Raw genomic sequence first — 20,075 nt, forward strand, 5'->3', positions numbered from 1 at the left:
GCTACTGCTGCTATCACTACTACTACTACTACTACTACTACTACTACTACTACTGCTGCTATCACTACTACTACTACTACTGCTGCTATCACTACTACTACTACTACTGCTGCTATCACTACTACTACTACTGCTATCACTACTACTACTACTACTGCTGCTATCACTACTACTACTACTACTGCTGCTATCACTACTACTACTACTACTGCTGCTATCACTACTACTACTACTACTGCTGCTATCACTACTACTACTACTACTGCTGCTATCACTACTACTACTACTACTGCTGCTATCACTACTACTACTGCTGCTATCACTACTACTACTACTACTACTACTACTGCTGCTATCACTACTACTACTACTACTACTACTGCTACTACTGCTACTGCTGCTACTACTACTACTACTACTACTGCTACTGCTGCTATCACTACTACTACTACTACTACTGCTGCTATCACTACTACTACTACTGCTACTGCTATCACTACTACTGCTGCTATCACTACTACTACTACTACTACTACTACTACTACTACTACTACTACTGCTGCTACTACTACTACTACTACTGCTGCTATCACTACTACTACTACTGCTGCTATCACTACTACTACTACTGCTGCTATCACTACTACTACTACTACTACTACTACTACTACTACTACTGCTGCTATCACTACTACTACTACTACTGCTATCACTACTACTACTACTACTACTACTGCTATCACTACTACTACTACTACTGCTACTGCTGCTATCACTACTACTACTGCTACTGCTGCTATCACTACTACTACTACTACTACTACTACTGCTACTGCTGCTATCACTACTACTACTACTACTACTACTGCTATCACTACTACTACTACTACTACTACTGCTATCACTACTACTACTACTACTACTACTACTGCTATCACTACTACTACTACTACTACTACTATCACTACTACTACTACTAGTACTGCTACTACTACTACTACTGCTATCACTACTACTACTACTACTACTACTACTACTGCTATCACTACTACTACTACTACTACTACTACTACTACTACTACTACTACTGCTGCTATCACTACTACTACTACTACTACTACTACTGCTATCACTACTACTACTACTACTACTACTGCTATCACTACTACTACTACTACTACTACTGCTACTACTACTACTGCTATCACTACTACTACTACTGCTACTGCTGCTATCACTACTACTACTACTGCTACTGCTGCTATCACTACTACTACTACTACTACTACTACTACTGCTGCTATCACTACTACTACTACTAGTACTAGTACTGCTATCACTACTACTACTACTAGTACTGCTATCACTACTACTACTACTAGTACTGCTATCACTACTACTACTACTACTAGTACTGCTATCACTACTACTACTACTACTACTACTACTACTACTACTACTACTACTACTACTACTACTACTGCTGCTGCTATCACTACTACTACTGCTGCTGCTATCACTACTACTACTGCTGCTGCTATCACTACTACTACTACTGCTGCTATCACTACTACTACTACTGCTGCTATCACTACTACTACTACTGCTGCTATCACTACTACTACTACTGCTGCTATCACTACTACTACTGCTGCTATCACTACTACTACTACTAGTACTGCTATCACTACTACTACTACTAGTACTGCTATCACTACTACTACTACTAGTACTGCTATCACTACTACTACTACTACTACTGCTACTACTACTACTACTACTACTACTACTACTACTACTACTACTACTACTACTGCTGCTACTACTACTACTACTGCTGCTGCTATCACTACTACTACTGCTGCTGCTATCACTACTACTACTACTACTAGTACTGCTACTACTGCTGCTATCACTACTACTACTACTGCTGCTATCACTACTACTACTACTGCTGCTATCACTACTACTACTACTACTGCTGCTATCACTACTACTACTACTGCTGCTGCTATCACTACTACTACTACTGCTGCTGCTATCACTACTACTACTACTGCTGCTGCTATCACTACTACTACTACTGCTGCTACTACTACTACTACTACTGCTACTACTACTACTACTACTACTACTACTGCTACTGCTGCTATCACTACTACTACTACTACTACTACTACTACTGCTGCTATCACTACTACTACTACTGCTGCTGCTATCACTACTACTACTACTGCTGCTGCTATCACTACTGCTGCTACTACTACTACTACTGCTACTACTACTACTACTACTACTACTACTGCTACTGCTGCTATCACTACTACTACTACTACTACTACTACTGCTGCTATCACTACTACTACTACTACTACTGCTGCTACCACTACTACTACTACTACTACTGCTGCTACCACTACTACTACTACTACTACTACTACTGCTGCTGCTACCACTACTACTACTACTACTACTACTACTGCTGCTACCACTACTACTACTACTACTACTACTACTGCTGCTATCACTACTACTACTACTACTACTACTACTGCTGCTACTGCTGCTATCACTACTACTACTTCTACTACTACTGCTATCACTACTACTACTACTACTACTACTACTGCTATCACTACTACTACTACTACTACTGCTATCACTACTACTACTACTACTACTGCTGCTACTACTACTACTGCTGCTACTACTACTACTACTACTACTACTACTACTACTACTACTACTACTGCTGCTATCACTACTACTACTGCTATCACTACTACTGCTACTACTACTACTGCTGCTATCACTACTACTACTACTGCTACTGCTGCTATCACTACTGCTACTGCTGCTACTGCTGCTGCTACTGCTGCTATCACTACTACTACTTCTACTACTACTGCTATCACTACTACTACTACTACTACTACTACTGCTATCACTACTACTACTACTACTACTACTGCTATCACTACTACTACTACTACTATCACTACTACTACTACTGCTGCTATCACTACTACTACTACTACTACTACTACTACTACTACTACTACTACTACTACTACTGAAGGTCAGACCTGCCTGGGGATAACTGTACTCAAGCCAGCAGTTATCAGCCAGTAGTGCTGAGTGATTAACCCAAATGTCGGATTCTTTTTCCTTTTTAAACAACTAATTGACTTACGTCGGTTCAGTTATTTCAATTCCATTTCGGTATAAAAACTATTTCTGTTTGCTCAATGCGCTGCAGTTTCTCTAGAAATAAATCAGATAAATGTCCGAACTGTGTGATGTTGTAGGGAGTTGTAGTTTCTCCAGAGATAAATCAGATAAATGTCCGAACTGTGCGATGTTGTAGGGAGTTGTAGTTTCTGTAGAGATAAATCAGATAAATGTCCGAACTGTGCGATGTAGTAGGGAGTTGTAGTTTCTCCAGAGATAAATCAGATAAATGTCCAAACTGTGCGATGTAGTAGGGAGTTGTAGTTTCTCCAGAGATAAATCAGATAAATGTCCAAACTGTGCGATGTAGTAGGGAGTTGTAGTTTCCAACAGACTAATATTCTACATAGTTTAGTGTTGAAAACGTGCTCATTAACTACAATGATCTTAATCCAATCGAGGCTACTTGTCCGGTCTGTGTGTGTTTTACGCCCACTACGTAAGGGACAGAAGAGTGCACGGTCAAAGAAGGGGTACATAATATAGAGCCATTCCTTTGACGTATCTCTACCTGAAAATACATGATCTACGTGATTGATAGTTGGTATTCAGCAGTCATAAAAGTAGGCCTTATTTACTTTGAAGAAATACTAAAATAGTGATTTTTGTCAGACGGTATAGACAGCAGCTCTATGGAGATGAGATGACCTGAATGAAATAATAAAGTTTTGAAATAAAACAAAATATAATATACACAACAACTGAAATATTTTATTAAAAGTGAAGTAATGTGAATCGCTGGTGGTTAGTAAGTGATCAGCAGTATTGAGCAGTCACTACAATCATGGGACTTTTATTGATTGTTTTATTCTGTGTTACGGCATTCAACCCACACAGTGCATTTCGTGTTTCAATTTTTATTGTTATTGAAACCTGAAGTCGAACCAACCTCGAAAAGCAGTAATCTCTCAGCACTATCAGCCAGCTTATCTTACTGGACTAACAAAACGGACAAAATACATTTTTGGAGTCCTGAGGAATATCTAGTATCATCGATATAACAGAAAAATAAATGGTCTTGGTCCCGTCACCTTTCCCTGAGGTACTGACAAGGTTAAAAATCTGTCGTTCTGCCCCTGAGCAAGGCAGTTTAACCCACTGTTCCCCGGGCGCCGAAGACGTGGATGTCGATTTAAGGCAGCCCCCCCCCCCCCCCCTGCTGCACCTCTCTGAATCAGAGGGGTTGGGTTAAATGCAGAAGACACATTTCAGTTGAAGAAATTCAGTTGGACAACTGACTAGGTATCCCCCCCCCCTTTCCCTCCACAGCTGATATGTGATATTCTAATAGATCGATCTGTTCTGTCTTCCTGTAGGTGTTCCTGCAGTGGCTGCTGGGAAGGAGGAAGGGGACCTGGGAGAGTTCAGGAACAAGCTAGTGTGTTTCCTGGAGGTCTCTACCAGCTACGAACCAGGCCGACTCATCTCTGACTTCCCCTTCGATGGTGAGGATGGGATGGTTCTGGGTCGATTCAACAGTTATTTTGCTTCCTCCTGACTGGTTGTACTTGCAGTGATCGTATTCAGTCCTTTTGCGACTTCTTTAGTTGAAAGCACTGATTTTGTAATTCGCTCTGGATAAGGGAGTTTGTTTGCTATTCTAGCCTGGTTCCAGATCTGTTCGTGTTGTCTCGCCAACTCCTACGGCTCATGGCTCATATGCTAGCCTCCGTGACCGTGTGCTCACCGTGCCACTCGGTTGAAGATAACCAAGGTTAAGACAAGAGGATTGTGATATCCCAGAGGTCTTTGCATGAATGAGGAACAATTCTTAACAATGGGACCAGGGACGCTAGTTACCAACGACGCTGGTCTCATGAATCAGTTGTTTTTAAAAAAAAAAAGCTTCTGCATGGAAGCATAACTTGTCTTTAACCTTTGTCTTTTGTCTGTCAGGTCTTCTGGAGGAGCGGGCCCTGCTGCTGGGTCGGATGGGCAAACATGAACAGGCCCTCTTCATCTACGTACACGTCCTGAAGGACACGCACATGGCCAAGGAGTGAGTAGTACTGCGCGCACACACACACACACACACACACACACACACACCACACACACACACACACACACACACATACACACACACACACACGGCCAAGGAGTGAGTAGTACTGCGCACACACACACACACACGGCCAAGGAGTGAGTAGTACTGCACGCCACACACACACACACACACACACACACACACACACACACACACACACACACACACACACACACATGGCCAAGGAGTGAGTAGTACTGCACACACACATAAAGCTGAAATATATATCTTGTTTTAATTTATTTAACCAGGTAGGTCAGTTGAGAACAAGTTCTCATTTACAACTGCGACCCGGCCAAGATAAAGCAAAGCATTTCGACACAAACAACAACACAGAGTTACACATGGAATAAAACAAACATACAGTCAATAACACAATAGAGAAGTGTATATACACAGTGTGTGCAAATGAGATAAGGAGGTAAGGCAATAAATAGGCCAATAGTGGCGAAGTAGTTACAATTTAGCAGATTAACACTGGAGTGATAAATGAGCAGATGATGATGTGCAAGTAGAGATACTGGTAGAAATACTGGTGTGCAAAAGAGCAGAAAGAAGTCAATAAAAACAATATGGGGGATGAGGTAGGTAGTTCAGACACAAACAAACAAACACGGATAGTTAGCTGTGAAATGTTTAGCCTCTATTTCCCTCTGAAGTCTACTGAGACTCTGTGCCGGCAGGAAAAAAATAGCCTTTTTCATTAGACACCAAACACGGTGACTTGGTGGGGGCTGTGGAGAGAGGGAGGGATATTAAACTCTTGCATCACATAACACCAAATAATCCTGGGACCATTGAACATTATATTACATGTCCAGCAGAGGATCTTAACTTTGCTTGTTCTATAGTACAGAATATTCTTTCTTATTTTCCAGTATATTTTTTTTTTGTTGCATGATTTTATTATTTTGTAAGACAAAAAAAATATATACAATTGTACAAAAAATAAACAAAACAACTGAAGATATAGCTCTGATTTAAACCCTTTTAGTCTTCAGACATTTATCTTTATCTCTGATTTAAACCCTTTTAGTCTTCAGACATTTATCTTTATCTCTGATTTAAACCCTTTTAGTCTTCAGACATTTATCTTTATCTCTGATTTTAAACCCTTTTAGTCTTCAGACATTTATCTTTATCTCTGATTTTAAACCCTTTTAGTCTTCAGACATTTACCTTTATCTCTGATTTAAACCCTTTTAGTCTTCAGACATTTATCTTTATCTCTGATTTAAACCCTTTTAGTCTTCAGACATTTATCTTTATCTCTGATTTAAACCCTTTTAGTCTTCAGACATTTATCTTTATCTCTGATTTAAACCCTTTTAGTCTTCAGACATTTATCTTTACATATTTGCATCCCTTACCGTATGTCTTTCTGTATTAATAGTTATTATAAGCTTTACATATTTATTTAACACTGTGATATTTTGAGACAAAACAAACAATGTGTCGATTCCTACTGGGCTCTTCATCAATACTTGTTATCTGTTCTATCTCAATAAACACTGGGCCCGTATTAAAGTTAAGGACTAGGATTTAATGCCAGGGAGTTGTGTTTCCGCGGTATATCCTTCCCCAAACCCCACTCCCTTTTCCCGGGATTAATAATTGTGAGAAACCGGTAAATTGTAATAAATTATTTCTATGAACAGCGTGACTTGAAATGGAACTGTTAAATTATATGCAATGTCTAAATCTGTCTTCGTACGGCCTTCTCTGCTCTGCCTACCGTATTTACACAGGGTTTGTGTTGTTGTAGCCTACCGTATTTACTCAGGGTTTGTGTTGTAGCCTACCGTATTTACTCAGGGTTTGTGTTGTATCCTACCGTATTTACTCAGGGTTTGTGTTGTTGTAGCCTACCGTATTTACTCAGGGTTTGTGTTGTTGTAGCCTACCGTATTTACTCAGGGTTTGTGTTGTTGTAGCCTACCGTATTTACTCAGGGTTTGTGTTGTAGACTACCGTATTTACTCAGGGTTTGTGTTGTTGTAGCCTACCGTATTTACTCAGGGTTTGTGTTGTTGTAGCCTACCGTATTTACTCAGGGTTTGTGTTGTAGACCTACCGTATTTACTCAGGGTTTGTGTTGTTGTAGCCTACCGTATTTACTCAGGGTTTGTGTTGTTGTAGCCTACCGTATTTACTCAGGGTTTGTGTTGTTGTAGTCTACCGTATTTACTCAGGGTTTGTGTTGTTGTAGCCTACCGTATTTACTCAGGGTTTGTGTTGTATCCTACCGTATTTACTCAGGGTTTGTGTTGTTGTAGCCTACCGTATTTACTCAGGGTTTGTGTTGTTGTAGCCTACCGTATTTACTCAGGGTTTGTGTTGTAACCTACCGTATTTACTCAGGGTTTGTGTTGTAACCTACCGTATTTACTCAGGGTTTGTGTTGTAACCTACCGTATTTACTCAGGGTTTGTGTTGTTGTAGCCTACCGTATTTACTCAGGGTTTGTGTTGTTGTAGCCTACCGTATTTACTCAGGGTTTGTGTTGTAGCCTACCGTATTTACTCAGGGTTTGTGTTGTTGTAGCCTACTGTATTTACTCAGGGTTTGTGTTGTTGTAGCCTACCGTATTTACTCAGGGTTTGTGTTGTTGTAGCCTACCGTATTTACTCAGGGTTTGTGTTGTTGTAGCCTACCGTATTTACTCAGGGTTTGTGTTGTAGCCTACCGTATTTACTCAGGGTTTGTGGTGTTGTAGCCTACCGTATTTACTCAGGGTTTGTGGTGTTGTAGCCTACCGTATTTACTCAGGGTTTGTGTTGTAGCCTACCGTATTTACTCAGGGTTTGTGTTGTTGTAGCCTACCGTATTTACTCAGGGTTGTGTGTTGTAGTCTACCGTATTTACTCAGGGTTTGTGTTGTTGTAGCCTACCGTATTTACTCAGGGTTTGTGTTGTTGTAGCCTACCGTATTTACTCAGGGTTTGTGTTGTTGTAGCCTACCGTATTTACTCAGGGTTGTGTTGTTGTAACCTACCGTATTTACTCAGGGTTTGTGTTGTTGTAGCCTACCGTATTTACTCAGGGTTTGTGTTGTTGTAGCCTACCGTATTTACTCAGGGTTTGTGTTGTAGCCTACCGTATTTACTCAGGGTTTGTGTTGTAGCCTACCGTATTTACTCAGGGTTTGTGTTGTTGTAGCCTACCGTATTTACTCAGGGTTTGTGTTGTTGTAGCCTACCGTATTTACTCAGGGTTTGTGTTGTATCCTACCGTATTTACTCAGGGTTTGTGTTGTAGCCTACCGTATTTACTCAGGGTTTGTGTTGTTGTAGCCTACTGTATTTACTCAGGGTTTGTGTTGTTGTAGCCTACTGTATTTACTCAGGGTTGTGTGTTGTAACCTACCGTATTTACTCAGGGTTTGTGTTGTTGTAGCCTACCGTATTTACTCAGGGTTTGTGTTGTTGTAGCCTACCGTATTTACTCAGGGTTTGTGTTGTTGTAGCCTACCGTATTTACTCAGGGTTTGTGTTGTAGCCTACCGTATTTACTCAGGGTTTGTGTTGTTGTAGCCTACCGTATTTACTCAGGGTTTGTGTTGTTGTAGCCTACCGTATTTACTCAGGGTTTGTGTTGTTGTAGCCTACCGTATTTACTCAGGGTTTGTGTTGTAGCCTACCGTATTTACTCAGGGTTTGTGTTGTTGTAACCTACCGTATTTACTCAGGGTGTACGTGATGAAATATGTTAATATGAAAAATGTATTGGTCTTGCGAATGAGTTTCCGGGCAGACTACCGAGTTTTATTTCCTGCCGTGTTTTGCGCCCTGGCTGCCAGACGAGCCCGCTCATTCCACCCGCACTAGCACTCAGCCAGGCAGGTACAGCACTGACTGATTAGGTGCCGCCAAACGTCACATCGATGGCTAAAATTACTGTTTTTATGCCTTTAGTTCTCCATGCGGACCAATTCATCAGTGAATTCTGAAAAGCTATCCAAGGATTGTTCCATAGGGTTGTGTTTTTAGAGAGGGATATTGGTTCTTGTAGAATATGTTTCATTTTCTTCCATATTGTTATTTATGTATTTATTTGTATTTTATTTAACCTTTATTTAAAAAGGTAGGCTAGTTGAGAACAAGTTCTCATTTACAACTGCGACCTGGCCAAGATAAAGCAAAGCAGTGTGACAGAAACAACAACACAGAGTTACATGGAATAAACAAACATACAGTCAATAACCCAGTAGAAGAAAAAAAATAAAGTCTATATACAGTGTGTGCAAATGGCATGGGGAGGTAGGCAATAAATAGGCCATAGTAGCAAAGTAATTACAATTTAGCAGATTAACACTGGAGTGATAGATGAGCAGATGATGGTGTGTAAGTAGTGATACTGGTGTGCAAAAGAGCAGCAAAGTAAATAAAATAAAATATGGGGATGAGGTAGGCAGTTGGATGGGCTATTTACAGATGGGCTGTGTACAGCTGCAGCGATCGGTTAGCTGCTCAGATAGCTGATGTTTAAAGTTAGTGAGGGAAATGTAAGTCTCCAGCTTCAGCAATTTTTGCAATTCGTTCCAGTCACTGGCAGCAGAGAACTGGAAGGAAAGGCGGCCAAAGGAGGTGTTGACTTTGGGGATGACCAGTGAGATATACCTGCTGGAGTGCGTGCAATGGGTGGGTGTTGTTATCATGACCAGTGAGCTGAGATAAGGCGGAGCTTTACCTAGCAAAGACTTATAGATGACCTGGAGCCAGTTGGTCTGGCAACGAATATGTAGCAAGGGCCAGCCGACTAGAGCATACAGGTCGCAGTGGTGGGTGATATAAGGCACTTTGGTAACAAAACGGATGGCACTGTGATAGACTACATCCAATTTGCTGAGTAGAGTATTGGAAGCTATTTTGTAGATGACAGCGCCGAAGTCAAGGATCGGTAGGATAGTCAGTTTTACTAGGGTAAGTTTGGCGGCGTGAGTGAAGGAGGCTTTGTTACGAAATAGTAAGCCGATTCTAGATTTGATTTTGGATTGGAGATGTTTGAGATGAGTCTGGAAGGAGAGTTTACTGTCTAGCCAGACACCTAGGTATTTGTAGTTGTCCACGTATTCTTGGTCAGGACCGTTCAGAGTAGTGATGCTAGTCGGGCAGACGGGTGCGGGCAGCGAACGGTTGAAGAGCATGCATTTGGTTTTACTAGCGTTTAAGAGCAGTTGGAGGCCACGGAAGGAGTGTTGTATGGCATTGAAGCTTGTTTGGAGGTTAGTTAACACAGTGTCCAAAGAAGGGCCAGATGTATACAGAATGGTGTCGTCTGCGTAGAGGTGTATCAGAGAATCACCAACAGCAAGAGTGACATCGTTGATATATACAGAGAAGAGAGTCGGACCGAGAATTGAACCCTGTGATACCCCCATAGAGACTGCCGGAGGTCCGGACAACAGGCCCTCCGATTTTACACACTGAACTCTATCTGGTGAACCAAGCGAGTTGGTGAACCAAGCGAGGTAGTCATTTGAGAAACCAAGGCTATTGAGTCTGCCGATAAGAATACGGTGATTGACAGAGTCGATTGCCTTGGCCAGGTCGATGAAGACAGCTGCACAGTACTGTCTTTTATTGATGGCGGTTATGATATCGTTTAGTACCTTTAGCGTGGCTGAGGTGCACCCGTGACCAGCTCTGAAACCGGATTGCACAGCGGAGAAGGTACGGTGGGATTCTAAATGGTCAGTGATCTGTTTATTAACTTGGCTTTCAAAGACTTTAGAAAGGCAGGGCAGGATGGATATAGGTCTGTAACAGTTTGGGTCTAGAGTGTCACCCCCCTCTGAAGAGGGGGATGACCGCGGCAGCTTTCCGATCTTTAGGGATCTCGGACGAAATGAGAGTTTGAACAGACTGGTAATAGGGGTTGCAACAATGGCGGCGGATAATTTTTAGAAAGAGAGGGTCCAGATTGTCTAGCCCAGATGATTTGTACGGGTCCAGGTTTTGCAGCTCTTTCAGAACATCTGCGATCTGGATTTGGGTGAAGGAGAAGCTGGGGAGGCTCGGGCAAGTAGCTGCGATGTAACAACCACCTTCGGAGCCCAGGGCGGTTAAAACCACCCTCTGATTTAGGAAGACGTAAAACCACCCTCTGATTTAGGAAGACGTAAAACCACCCTCTGATTTAGGAAGACGTAAAACCACCCTCTGATTTAGGAAGACGTAAAACCACCCTCTGATTTAGGAAGACGTAAAACGTTCCTTTTTATTCTATGAGTTTATTTGCCCAAAGTGGGCAGGTCTCGCGCTCCAAACACTTCTCTGCCCAGGATGGTGTTTCTTCTTCCCAGCTCTCCTGATCCACCCGTATGACCAGGAGAGTGTGGGGTCAGCAGCACAATCCTCAGCTCTGAGAGTTGGAGGAAGTGTTCTGGCAGAGAGAGTGAGGGAGAGATGTTATCCATTTCTACTTGTTTCATTCTGAATACCGTTGTAAAGCTGTCGTTAGCGCTGACAACTAATCAATGTCAGTAATACCCCGGGCACCTTAGTCCACTCATCTCACCTTCCATGGCTACAGCTCAAAACACAGAGAGACTCAATTTATATTTCCTCCATTCCTTTACATCCTCTCTCCTCACCGCCTCCTAAAAACTAGAGGTCGACCGATTATGATTTTTCAACACCGGTACCGATTATTGGAGGACCAAAAAAGGTCGATACCGATTAAATAGGCCGATGTTTCTTGTTTTTATTTATTTTGTAATAATGACAATTACAACAATACTGAATGAACACTTATTTTAACTTAATATAATACATAAATACTATCAATTTAGCCTCAAATAAATAATGAAACATGTTCAATTTGGTTTAAATAATGCAAAAACAAAGGGTTGGAGAAGAAAGTAAAAGTGCAATATGTGCCATGTAAAAAAGCTAATGTTTCAGTTCCTTGCTCAGAACATGAGAACATATGAAAGCTGGTGGTTCCTTTTAACATGAGTCTTCAATATTCCCAGGTAAGAAGTTTTAGGTTGTAGTTATTATAGGACTATTTCGCTCTATACGATTTGTATTTCATATACCTTTGACTATTGGATGTTCTTATAGGCACTATAGTATTGCCAGTGTAACAGTATAGCTTTCGTCCCTCTCCTCGCCCCTACCTGGGCTCGAACCAGGAACACATCGACAACAGCCACCCTCGAAGCAGCGTTACCCATGTAGAGGAAGGGGAACAACCACTCCCAAGTCTCAGAGCGAGTGACGTTTGAAACGCTATTAGCGCGCACCCGCTAACTAGCTAGCCATTTCACATGGGTTACACCAGCCTAATCTCGGGGGGTGATAGGCTTGAAGTCATAAACAGCACAATGCTTGAAGAATTGCGAAGAGCTGCTGGCAAAACGCACAAAGGTGCTGTTTGAATGAATGCTTACGAGCTGCTGCTGCCGACCACCGCTCAGTCAGACTGCTCTATCAAATATCAAATCATAGACTTAATTATAACATAATGACACACAGAAATACGAGCCTTAGGTTATTAATATGGTCAAATCCAGAAACGATCATTTCGAAAACAAAATGTTTATTCTTTCAGTGAAATACGGAACCGTTCCGTATTTTATCTAACGGGTGGTATCCCTAAGTCTAAATATTCCTGTTACATTGCACAACCTTCAATGTTATGTCATAATTATGTACATTTCTGGCAAATTAATTACGGCCTTTGTTAGGAATAAATGGACTTCACACAGTTCGCAATGAGCCAGGCGGCCCAAACTGCTGTATATACCCTGACTGCTTGCACGGAACGCAAGAGAAGTGACACAAATTCATGTTAGCTAAATATGCAGGTTTAAAAATATATACTTGTGTATTGGTTTTAATGCATTGATGTTTATGGTTAGGTACATTGGTACAACGAACGGTGCTTTTTTCGCAAATGCGCTTGTTAAATCATCACCCGTTTGTCGAAGTAGGCTGTGATTCGATGAGAAATTAACAGGCACCGCATCGATTATATGCAACGCAGGACACGTTAGATAACTACACATGGTTGATGATATTACTAGTTTAACTAGTGATTATGTTAAGATTGATAGTTTTTTATAAGATAAGTTTAATGCTAGCTAGCAACTTACCTTGGCTTCTTGCTGCCCTCGAGTAACAGGTAGTCAGCCTGCCATGCAGGCTCCTCGTGGAGTGCAATGTAAGGCAGGTGGTTAGAGCGTCGGACTAGTAACCAGAAGATTGCAAAAACGAATCCCCGAATCCCTCCTGAACAAGGCAGTTAACCCCCGTTCCTAGGCCGTCATTGAAAATAAGGATGTGTTCTTAATCTGACTTGCCTAGTTAAATAAAGGTGTAAAAATATATATATATATATATGTATCGGCAAATCGGTGGCCAAAAATACCGATTGCCGATTGTTATGAAAACTTGAAATCGGCCCTAATTAATCGGCCATTCCGATTAATCGGTCGACCTCTACTAAAAACACACTGGAGAAGGTCTGAGGAGAGGGAACTTGGACCTTCTCTTCCAACTGGATTGAGTAGGAGGCAAGGAGATAGGACATGAGGATTGTCAGAAACACTATTAGATTCAGGGACTGTTATGTTGTGGTTTTCAACTATTGTTACTGCAGTTCCTCATGCGTCCACAGTGGGAAAATAGATGACCGTGTTGCTTTAAAGAAGCCTGTAAGAAGAAATAACATTTAGCTGTTACTTTGATGTTCACAGGCCAACAGTAGACACACAATGTGACAGCTCCGTACATTTGTATTTGTCATATAATAATCTGAGAAGTCGAGGTGCTTACCAGAATGTAAGGTTACATTCCTGCTGGCCATGTCTGTATCTGTATCATTCTGTCCTCTCGTCGGTCTGTATAACATTACATTGAGCTGGCTTTAGAGTATAGAGGATCTGCCAGATTTGAACCCTGTTGTCTTTCATTTCAAGTGGAAATATAATACTTATTTGTTATGAACCAAACTGATTTTTTTTATTTGTTTTTTTTTAAAGGTGGCTTGAATACATTCGCTTAGTGTCAGAAACAAATCAAAGCAATAAGAAAATAAATATTTTACTCTGCTCTTGGTGAGGGAATGAAAGTTAGAGACCGTGTTGTTAAAACAGGGAACCCTATATTGTTTCTAGGGAGTGGCAAAAATGAGTCGTGAGTTGCTATGCCAACACGTACGCCCCAATAACACAGGACTGCTCAGTGATGTTTATCGCAGCTAAATACTCCAAAGCAACTCCTTTTCTTTTCAAGTTTGCATATGTTCTTGTAGTTTTGAGAAATGGGTTTTTAATCCTGTTATATAATATTCAAAGAAGTATGTTAAATGTCCAGACAATCCATAGGGTTTCCAGAAATCCTGCTTTGAGGATTCTGGCTTTCTGGAATGGATGAGTCAGTGGGGAGGCAGCCTGTAGACGACCCTATGGATGAGTCAGTGGGGCGGCAGCCTGTAGACGACCCTATGGATGAGTTAGTGGGGAGGCAGCCTGTTGACAACCCTATGGATGAGTTAGTGGGACGGCAGCCTGTTGACAACCCTATGGATGAGTTAGTGGGGCGGCAGCCTGTAGACAACCCTATGGATGAGTCAGTGGGGCGGCAGCCTGTAGACGACCCTATGGATGAGTTAGTGGGGCGGCAGCCTGTAGACGACCCTATGGATGAGTCAGTAGGGAGGCAGCCTGTTGACAACCCTATGGATGAGTCAGTACGGATGCAGCCTGTAGACGACCCTATGGATGAGTTAGTGGGGCGGCAGCCTGTAGACAACCCTATGGATGAGTCAGTAGGACGGCAGCCTGTAGACAACCCTATGGATGAGTTAGTGGGGCGGCAGCCTGTTGACAACCCTATGGATGAGTCAGTGGGGAGGCAGCCTGTTGACAACCCTATGGATGAGTCAGTGGGGAGGCAGCCTGTTGACGACCCTATGGATGAGTTAGTGGGACGGCAGCCTGTAGACAACCCTATGGATGAGTCAGTGGGGCGGCAGCCTGTAGACAACCCTATGGATGAGTCAGTAGGGAGGCAGCATGTAGACAACCCTATGGATGAGTTAGTGGGACGGCAGCATGTAGACGACCCTATGGATGAGTCAGTAGGGAGGCAGCCTGTTTTACAACCCTATGGATGAGTCAGTAGGGAGGCAGCCTGTTGACAACCCTATGGATGAGTCAGTAGGGAGGCAGCCTGTTGACAACCCTATGGATGAGTCAGTGGGGCGGCAGCCTGTAGACAACCCTATGGATGAGTCAGTAGGGAGGCAGCCTGTTGACGACCCTATGGATGAGTCAGTGGGGCGGCAGCCTGTAGACGACCCTATGGATGAGTTAGTGGGGAGGCAGCCTGTAGACGACCCTATGGATGAGTTAGTGGGGCGGCAGCCTGTTGACGACCCTATGGATGAGTTAGTGGGGCGGCAGCCTGTAGACAACCCTATGGATGAGTTAGTGGGGCGGCAGCCTGTTGACAACCCTATGGATGAGTTAGTGGGGCGGCAGCCTGTTTTACAACCCTATGGATGAGTCAGTAGGGAGGCAGCCTGTTGACGACCCTATGGATGAGTCAGTAGGACGGCAGCCTGTTTTACAACCCTATGGATGAGTCAGTAGGGAGGCAGCCTGTTGACGACCCTATGGATGAGTCAGTAGGGAGGCAGCCTGTTTTACAACCCTATGGATGAGTTAGTGGGGCGGCAGCCTGTAGACAACCCTATGGATGAGTCAGTGGGGCGGCAGCCTGTTGACAACCCTATGGATGAGTCAGTAGGGAGGCAGCCTGTAGACAACCCTATGGATGAGTCAGTGGGGCGGCAGCCTGTTGACAACCCTATGGATGAGTTAGTGGGGCGGCAGCCTGTAGACAACCCTATGGATGAGTTAGTGGGGCGGCAGCCTGTTGACAACCCTATGGATGAGTCAGTGGGGCGGCAGCCTGTTGACAACCCTATGGATGAGTTAGTGGGGCGGCAGCCTGTTGACAACCCTATGGATGAGTCAGTAGGGAGGCAGCCTGTTGACGACCCTATGGATGAGTTAGTGGGGCGGCAGCCTGTAGACGACCCTATGGATGAGTCAGTGGGGCGGCAGCCTGTAGACGACCCTATGGATGAGTTAGTGGGGCGGCAGCCTGTTGACGACCCTATGGATGAGTTAGTGGGGCGGCAGCCTGTAGACGACCCTATGGATGAGTCAGTGGGGCGGCAGCCTGTTTTACAACCCTATGGATGAGAGTAGCAACCCACCAGCCAGAAACAATAACATGGCTGATTCCTAAAAAAAAACAATTTCCAAATCAGAAATGTATATGTTTTTAAACTATATAATGATTTCTCTCCAGACGGTGTCTTTGCTGATGTTACTGTCAGTTATAATAATGCCGTTTTGTGTTTCTCTCCCTTCAGGTACTGTCACCGGCATTATGACACAGACACAGACAGAAACAAAGATGTGAGTATCTCCCTCTGATTGACACGTGTTAAACTTGTACAGCTAGAAAGAATTACATGCAACTCAGGTGTACCTGACTCTTAACCCCATGTTGTTATACAGGTGTACCTGTCTCTTAACCCCATGTTGTTATACAGGTGTACCTGTCTCTTAACCCCATGTTGTTATACAGGTGTACCTGTCTCTAAACCCCATGTTGTTATACAGGTGTACCTGTCTCTTAACCCCATGTTGTTATACAGGTGTACCTGTCTCTTAACCCCATGTTGTTATACAGGTGTACCTGTCTCTAAACCCCATGTTGTTATACAGGTGTACCTGTCTCTAAACCCCATGTTGTTATACAGGTGTACCTGTCTCTAAACCCCATGTTGTTATACAGGTGTACCTGTCTCTAAACCCCATGTTGTTATACAGGTGTACCTGTCTCTTAACCCCATGTTGTTATACAGGTGTACCTGTCTCTTAACCCCATGTTGTTATACAGGTGTACCTGTCTCTTAACCCCATGTTGTTATACAGGTGTACCTGTCTCTTAACCCCATGTTGTTATACAGGTGTACCTGTCTCTTAACCCCATGTTGTTATACAGGTGTACCTGTCTCTAAACCCCATGTTGTTATACAGGTGTACCTGTCTCTTAACCCCATGTTGTTATACAGGTGTACCTGTCTCTAAACCCCATGTTGTTATACAGGTGTACCTGTCTCTAAACCCCATGTTGTTATACAGGTGTACCTGTCTCTTAACCCCATGTTGTTATACAGGTGTACCTGTCTCTAAACCCCATGTTGTTATACAGGTGTACCTGTCTCTTAACCCCATGTTGTTATACAGGTGTACCTGTCTCTAAACCCCATGTTGTTATACAGGTGTACCTGTCTCTTAACCCCATGTTGTTATACAGGTGTACCTGTCTCTAAACCCCATGTTGTTATACAGGTGTACCTGTCTCTAAACCCCATGTTGTTATACAGGTGTACCTGTCTCTTAACCCCATGTTGTTATACAGGTGTACCTGTCTCTAAACCCCATGTTGTTATACAGGTGTACCTGTCTCTTAACCCCATGTTGTTATACAGGTGTACCTGTCTCTTAACCCCATGTTGTTATACAGGTGTACCTGTCTCTTAACCCCATGTTGTTATACAGGTGTACCTGTCTCTAAACCCCATGTTGTTATACAGGTGTACCTGTCTCTAAACCCCATGTTGTTATACAGGTGTACCTGTCTCTTAACCCCATGTTGTTATACAGGTGTACCTGTCTCTTAACCCCATGTTGTTATACAGGTGTACCTGTCTCTAAACCCCATGTTGTTATACAGGTGTACCTGTCTCTTAACCCCATGTTGTTATACAGGTGTACCTGTCTCTTAACCCCATGTTGTTATACAGGTGTACCTGTCTCTAAACCCCATGTTGTTATACAGGTGTACCTGTCTCTTAACCCCATGTTGTTATACAGGTGTACCTGTCTCTAAACCCCATGTTGTTATACAGGTGTACCTGTCTCTAAACCCCATGTTGTTATACAGGTGTACCTGTCTCTAAACCCCATGTTGTTATACAGGTGTACCTGTCTCTTAACCCCATGTTGTTATACAGGTGTACCTGTCTCTAAACCCCATGTTGTTATACAGGTGTACCTGTCTCTTAACCCCATGTTGTTATACAGGTGTACCTGTCTCTTAACCCCATGTTGTTATACAGGTGTACCTGTCTCTAAACCCCATGTTGTTATACAGGTGTACCTGTCTCTTAACCCCATGTTGTTATACAGGTGTACCTGTCTCTAAACCCCATGTTGTTATACAGGTGTACCTGTCTCTTAACCCCATGTTGTTATACAGGTGTACCTGTCTCTAAACCCCATGTTGTTATACAGGTGTACCTGTCTCTTAACCCCATGTTGTTATACAGGTGTACCTGTCTCTAAACCCCATGTTGTTATACAGGTGTACCTGTCTCTTAACCCCATGTTGTTATACAGGTGTACCTGTCTCTAAACCCCATGTTGTTATACAGGTGTACCTGTCTCTAAACCCCATGTTGTTATACAGGTGTACCTGTCTCTAAACCCCATGTTGTTATACAGGTGTACCTGTCTCTAAACCCCATGTTGTTATACAGGTGTACCTGTCTCTAAACCCCATGTTGTTATACAGGTGTACCTGTCTCTAAACCCCATGTTGTTATACAGGTGTACCTGTCTCTTAACCCCATGTTGTTATACAGGTGTACCTGTCTCTAAACCCCATGTTGTTATACAGGTGTACCTGTCTCTAAACCCCATGTTGTTATACAGGTGTACCTGTCTCTTAACCCCATGTTGTTATACAGGTGTACCTGTCTCTAAACCCCATGTTGTTATACAGGTGTACCTGTCTCTAAACCCCATGTTGTTATACAGGTGTACCTGTCTCTAAACCCCATGTTGTTATACAGGTGTACCTGTCTCTAAACCCCATGTTGTTATACAGGTGTACCTGTCTCTTAACCCCATGTTGTTATACAGGTGTACCTGTCTCTTAACCCCATGTTGTTATACAGGTGTACCTGTCTCTTAACCCCATGTTGTTATACAGGTGTACCTGTCTCTAAACCCCATGTTGTTATACAGGTGTACCTGTCTCTTAACCCCATGTTGTTATACAGGTGTACCTGTCTCTAAACCCCATGTTGTTATACAGGTGTACCTGTCTCTAAACCCCATGTTGTTATACAGGTGTACCTGTCTCTAAACCCCATGTTGTTATACAGGTGTACCTGTCTCTTAACCCCATGTTGTTATACAGGTGTACCTGTCTCTAAACCCCATGTTGTTATACAGGTGTACCTGTCTCTAAACCCCATGTTGTTATACAGGTGTACCTGTCTCTTAACCCCATGTTGTTATACAGGTGTACCTGTCTCTAAACCCCATGTTGTTATACAGGTGTACCTGTCTCTAAACCCCATGTTGTTATACAGGTGTACCTGTCTCTAAACCCCATGTTGTTATACAGGTGTACCTGTCTCTTAACCCCATGTTGTTATACAGGTGTACCTGTCTCTTAACCCCATGTTGTTATACAGGTGTACCTGTCTCTTAACCCCATGTTGTTATACAGGTGTACCTGTCTCTAAACCCCATGTTGTTATACAGGTGTACCTGTCTCTTAACCCCATGTTGTTATACAGGTGTACCTGTCTCTAAACCCCATGTTGTTATACAGGTGTACCTGTCTCTAAACCCCATGTTGTTATACAGGTGTACCTGTCTCTTAACCCCATGTTGTTATACAGGTGTACCTGTCTCTAAACCCCATGTTGTTATACAGGTGTACCTGTCTCTTAACCCCATGTTGTTATACAG

At 42.9% G+C, this 20,075-nt stretch overlaps 1 protein-coding gene across 3 annotated transcripts in view; it reads left to right on the forward strand.

Moving 5' to 3' along the window:
* Positions 1-20,075, forward strand: part of LOC106569409 (vam6/Vps39-like protein) — an 80,583-nt gene that overhangs the window by 44,754 nt on the left and 15,754 nt on the right. For all 3 annotated transcript variants that reach the window (XM_082958204.1, XM_082958225.1, XM_082958236.1), the window contains 3 exons: positions 4,548-4,676; positions 5,128-5,230; positions 16,673-16,718. In XM_082958204.1, coding sequence (XP_082814330.1) covers positions 4,548-4,676; positions 5,128-5,230; positions 16,673-16,718 — 278 coding nt within the window. The remainder of the gene's footprint in view (positions 1-4,547; positions 4,677-5,127; positions 5,231-16,672; positions 16,719-20,075) is intronic.

This window comes from Salmo salar, chromosome 01 (assembly GCF_965601325.2).
Source record: "Salmo salar chromosome 01, fSalSal1, whole genome shotgun sequence".
Classification (NCBI taxonomy): Eukaryota; Metazoa; Chordata; class Actinopteri; order Salmoniformes; family Salmonidae; genus Salmo; species Salmo salar.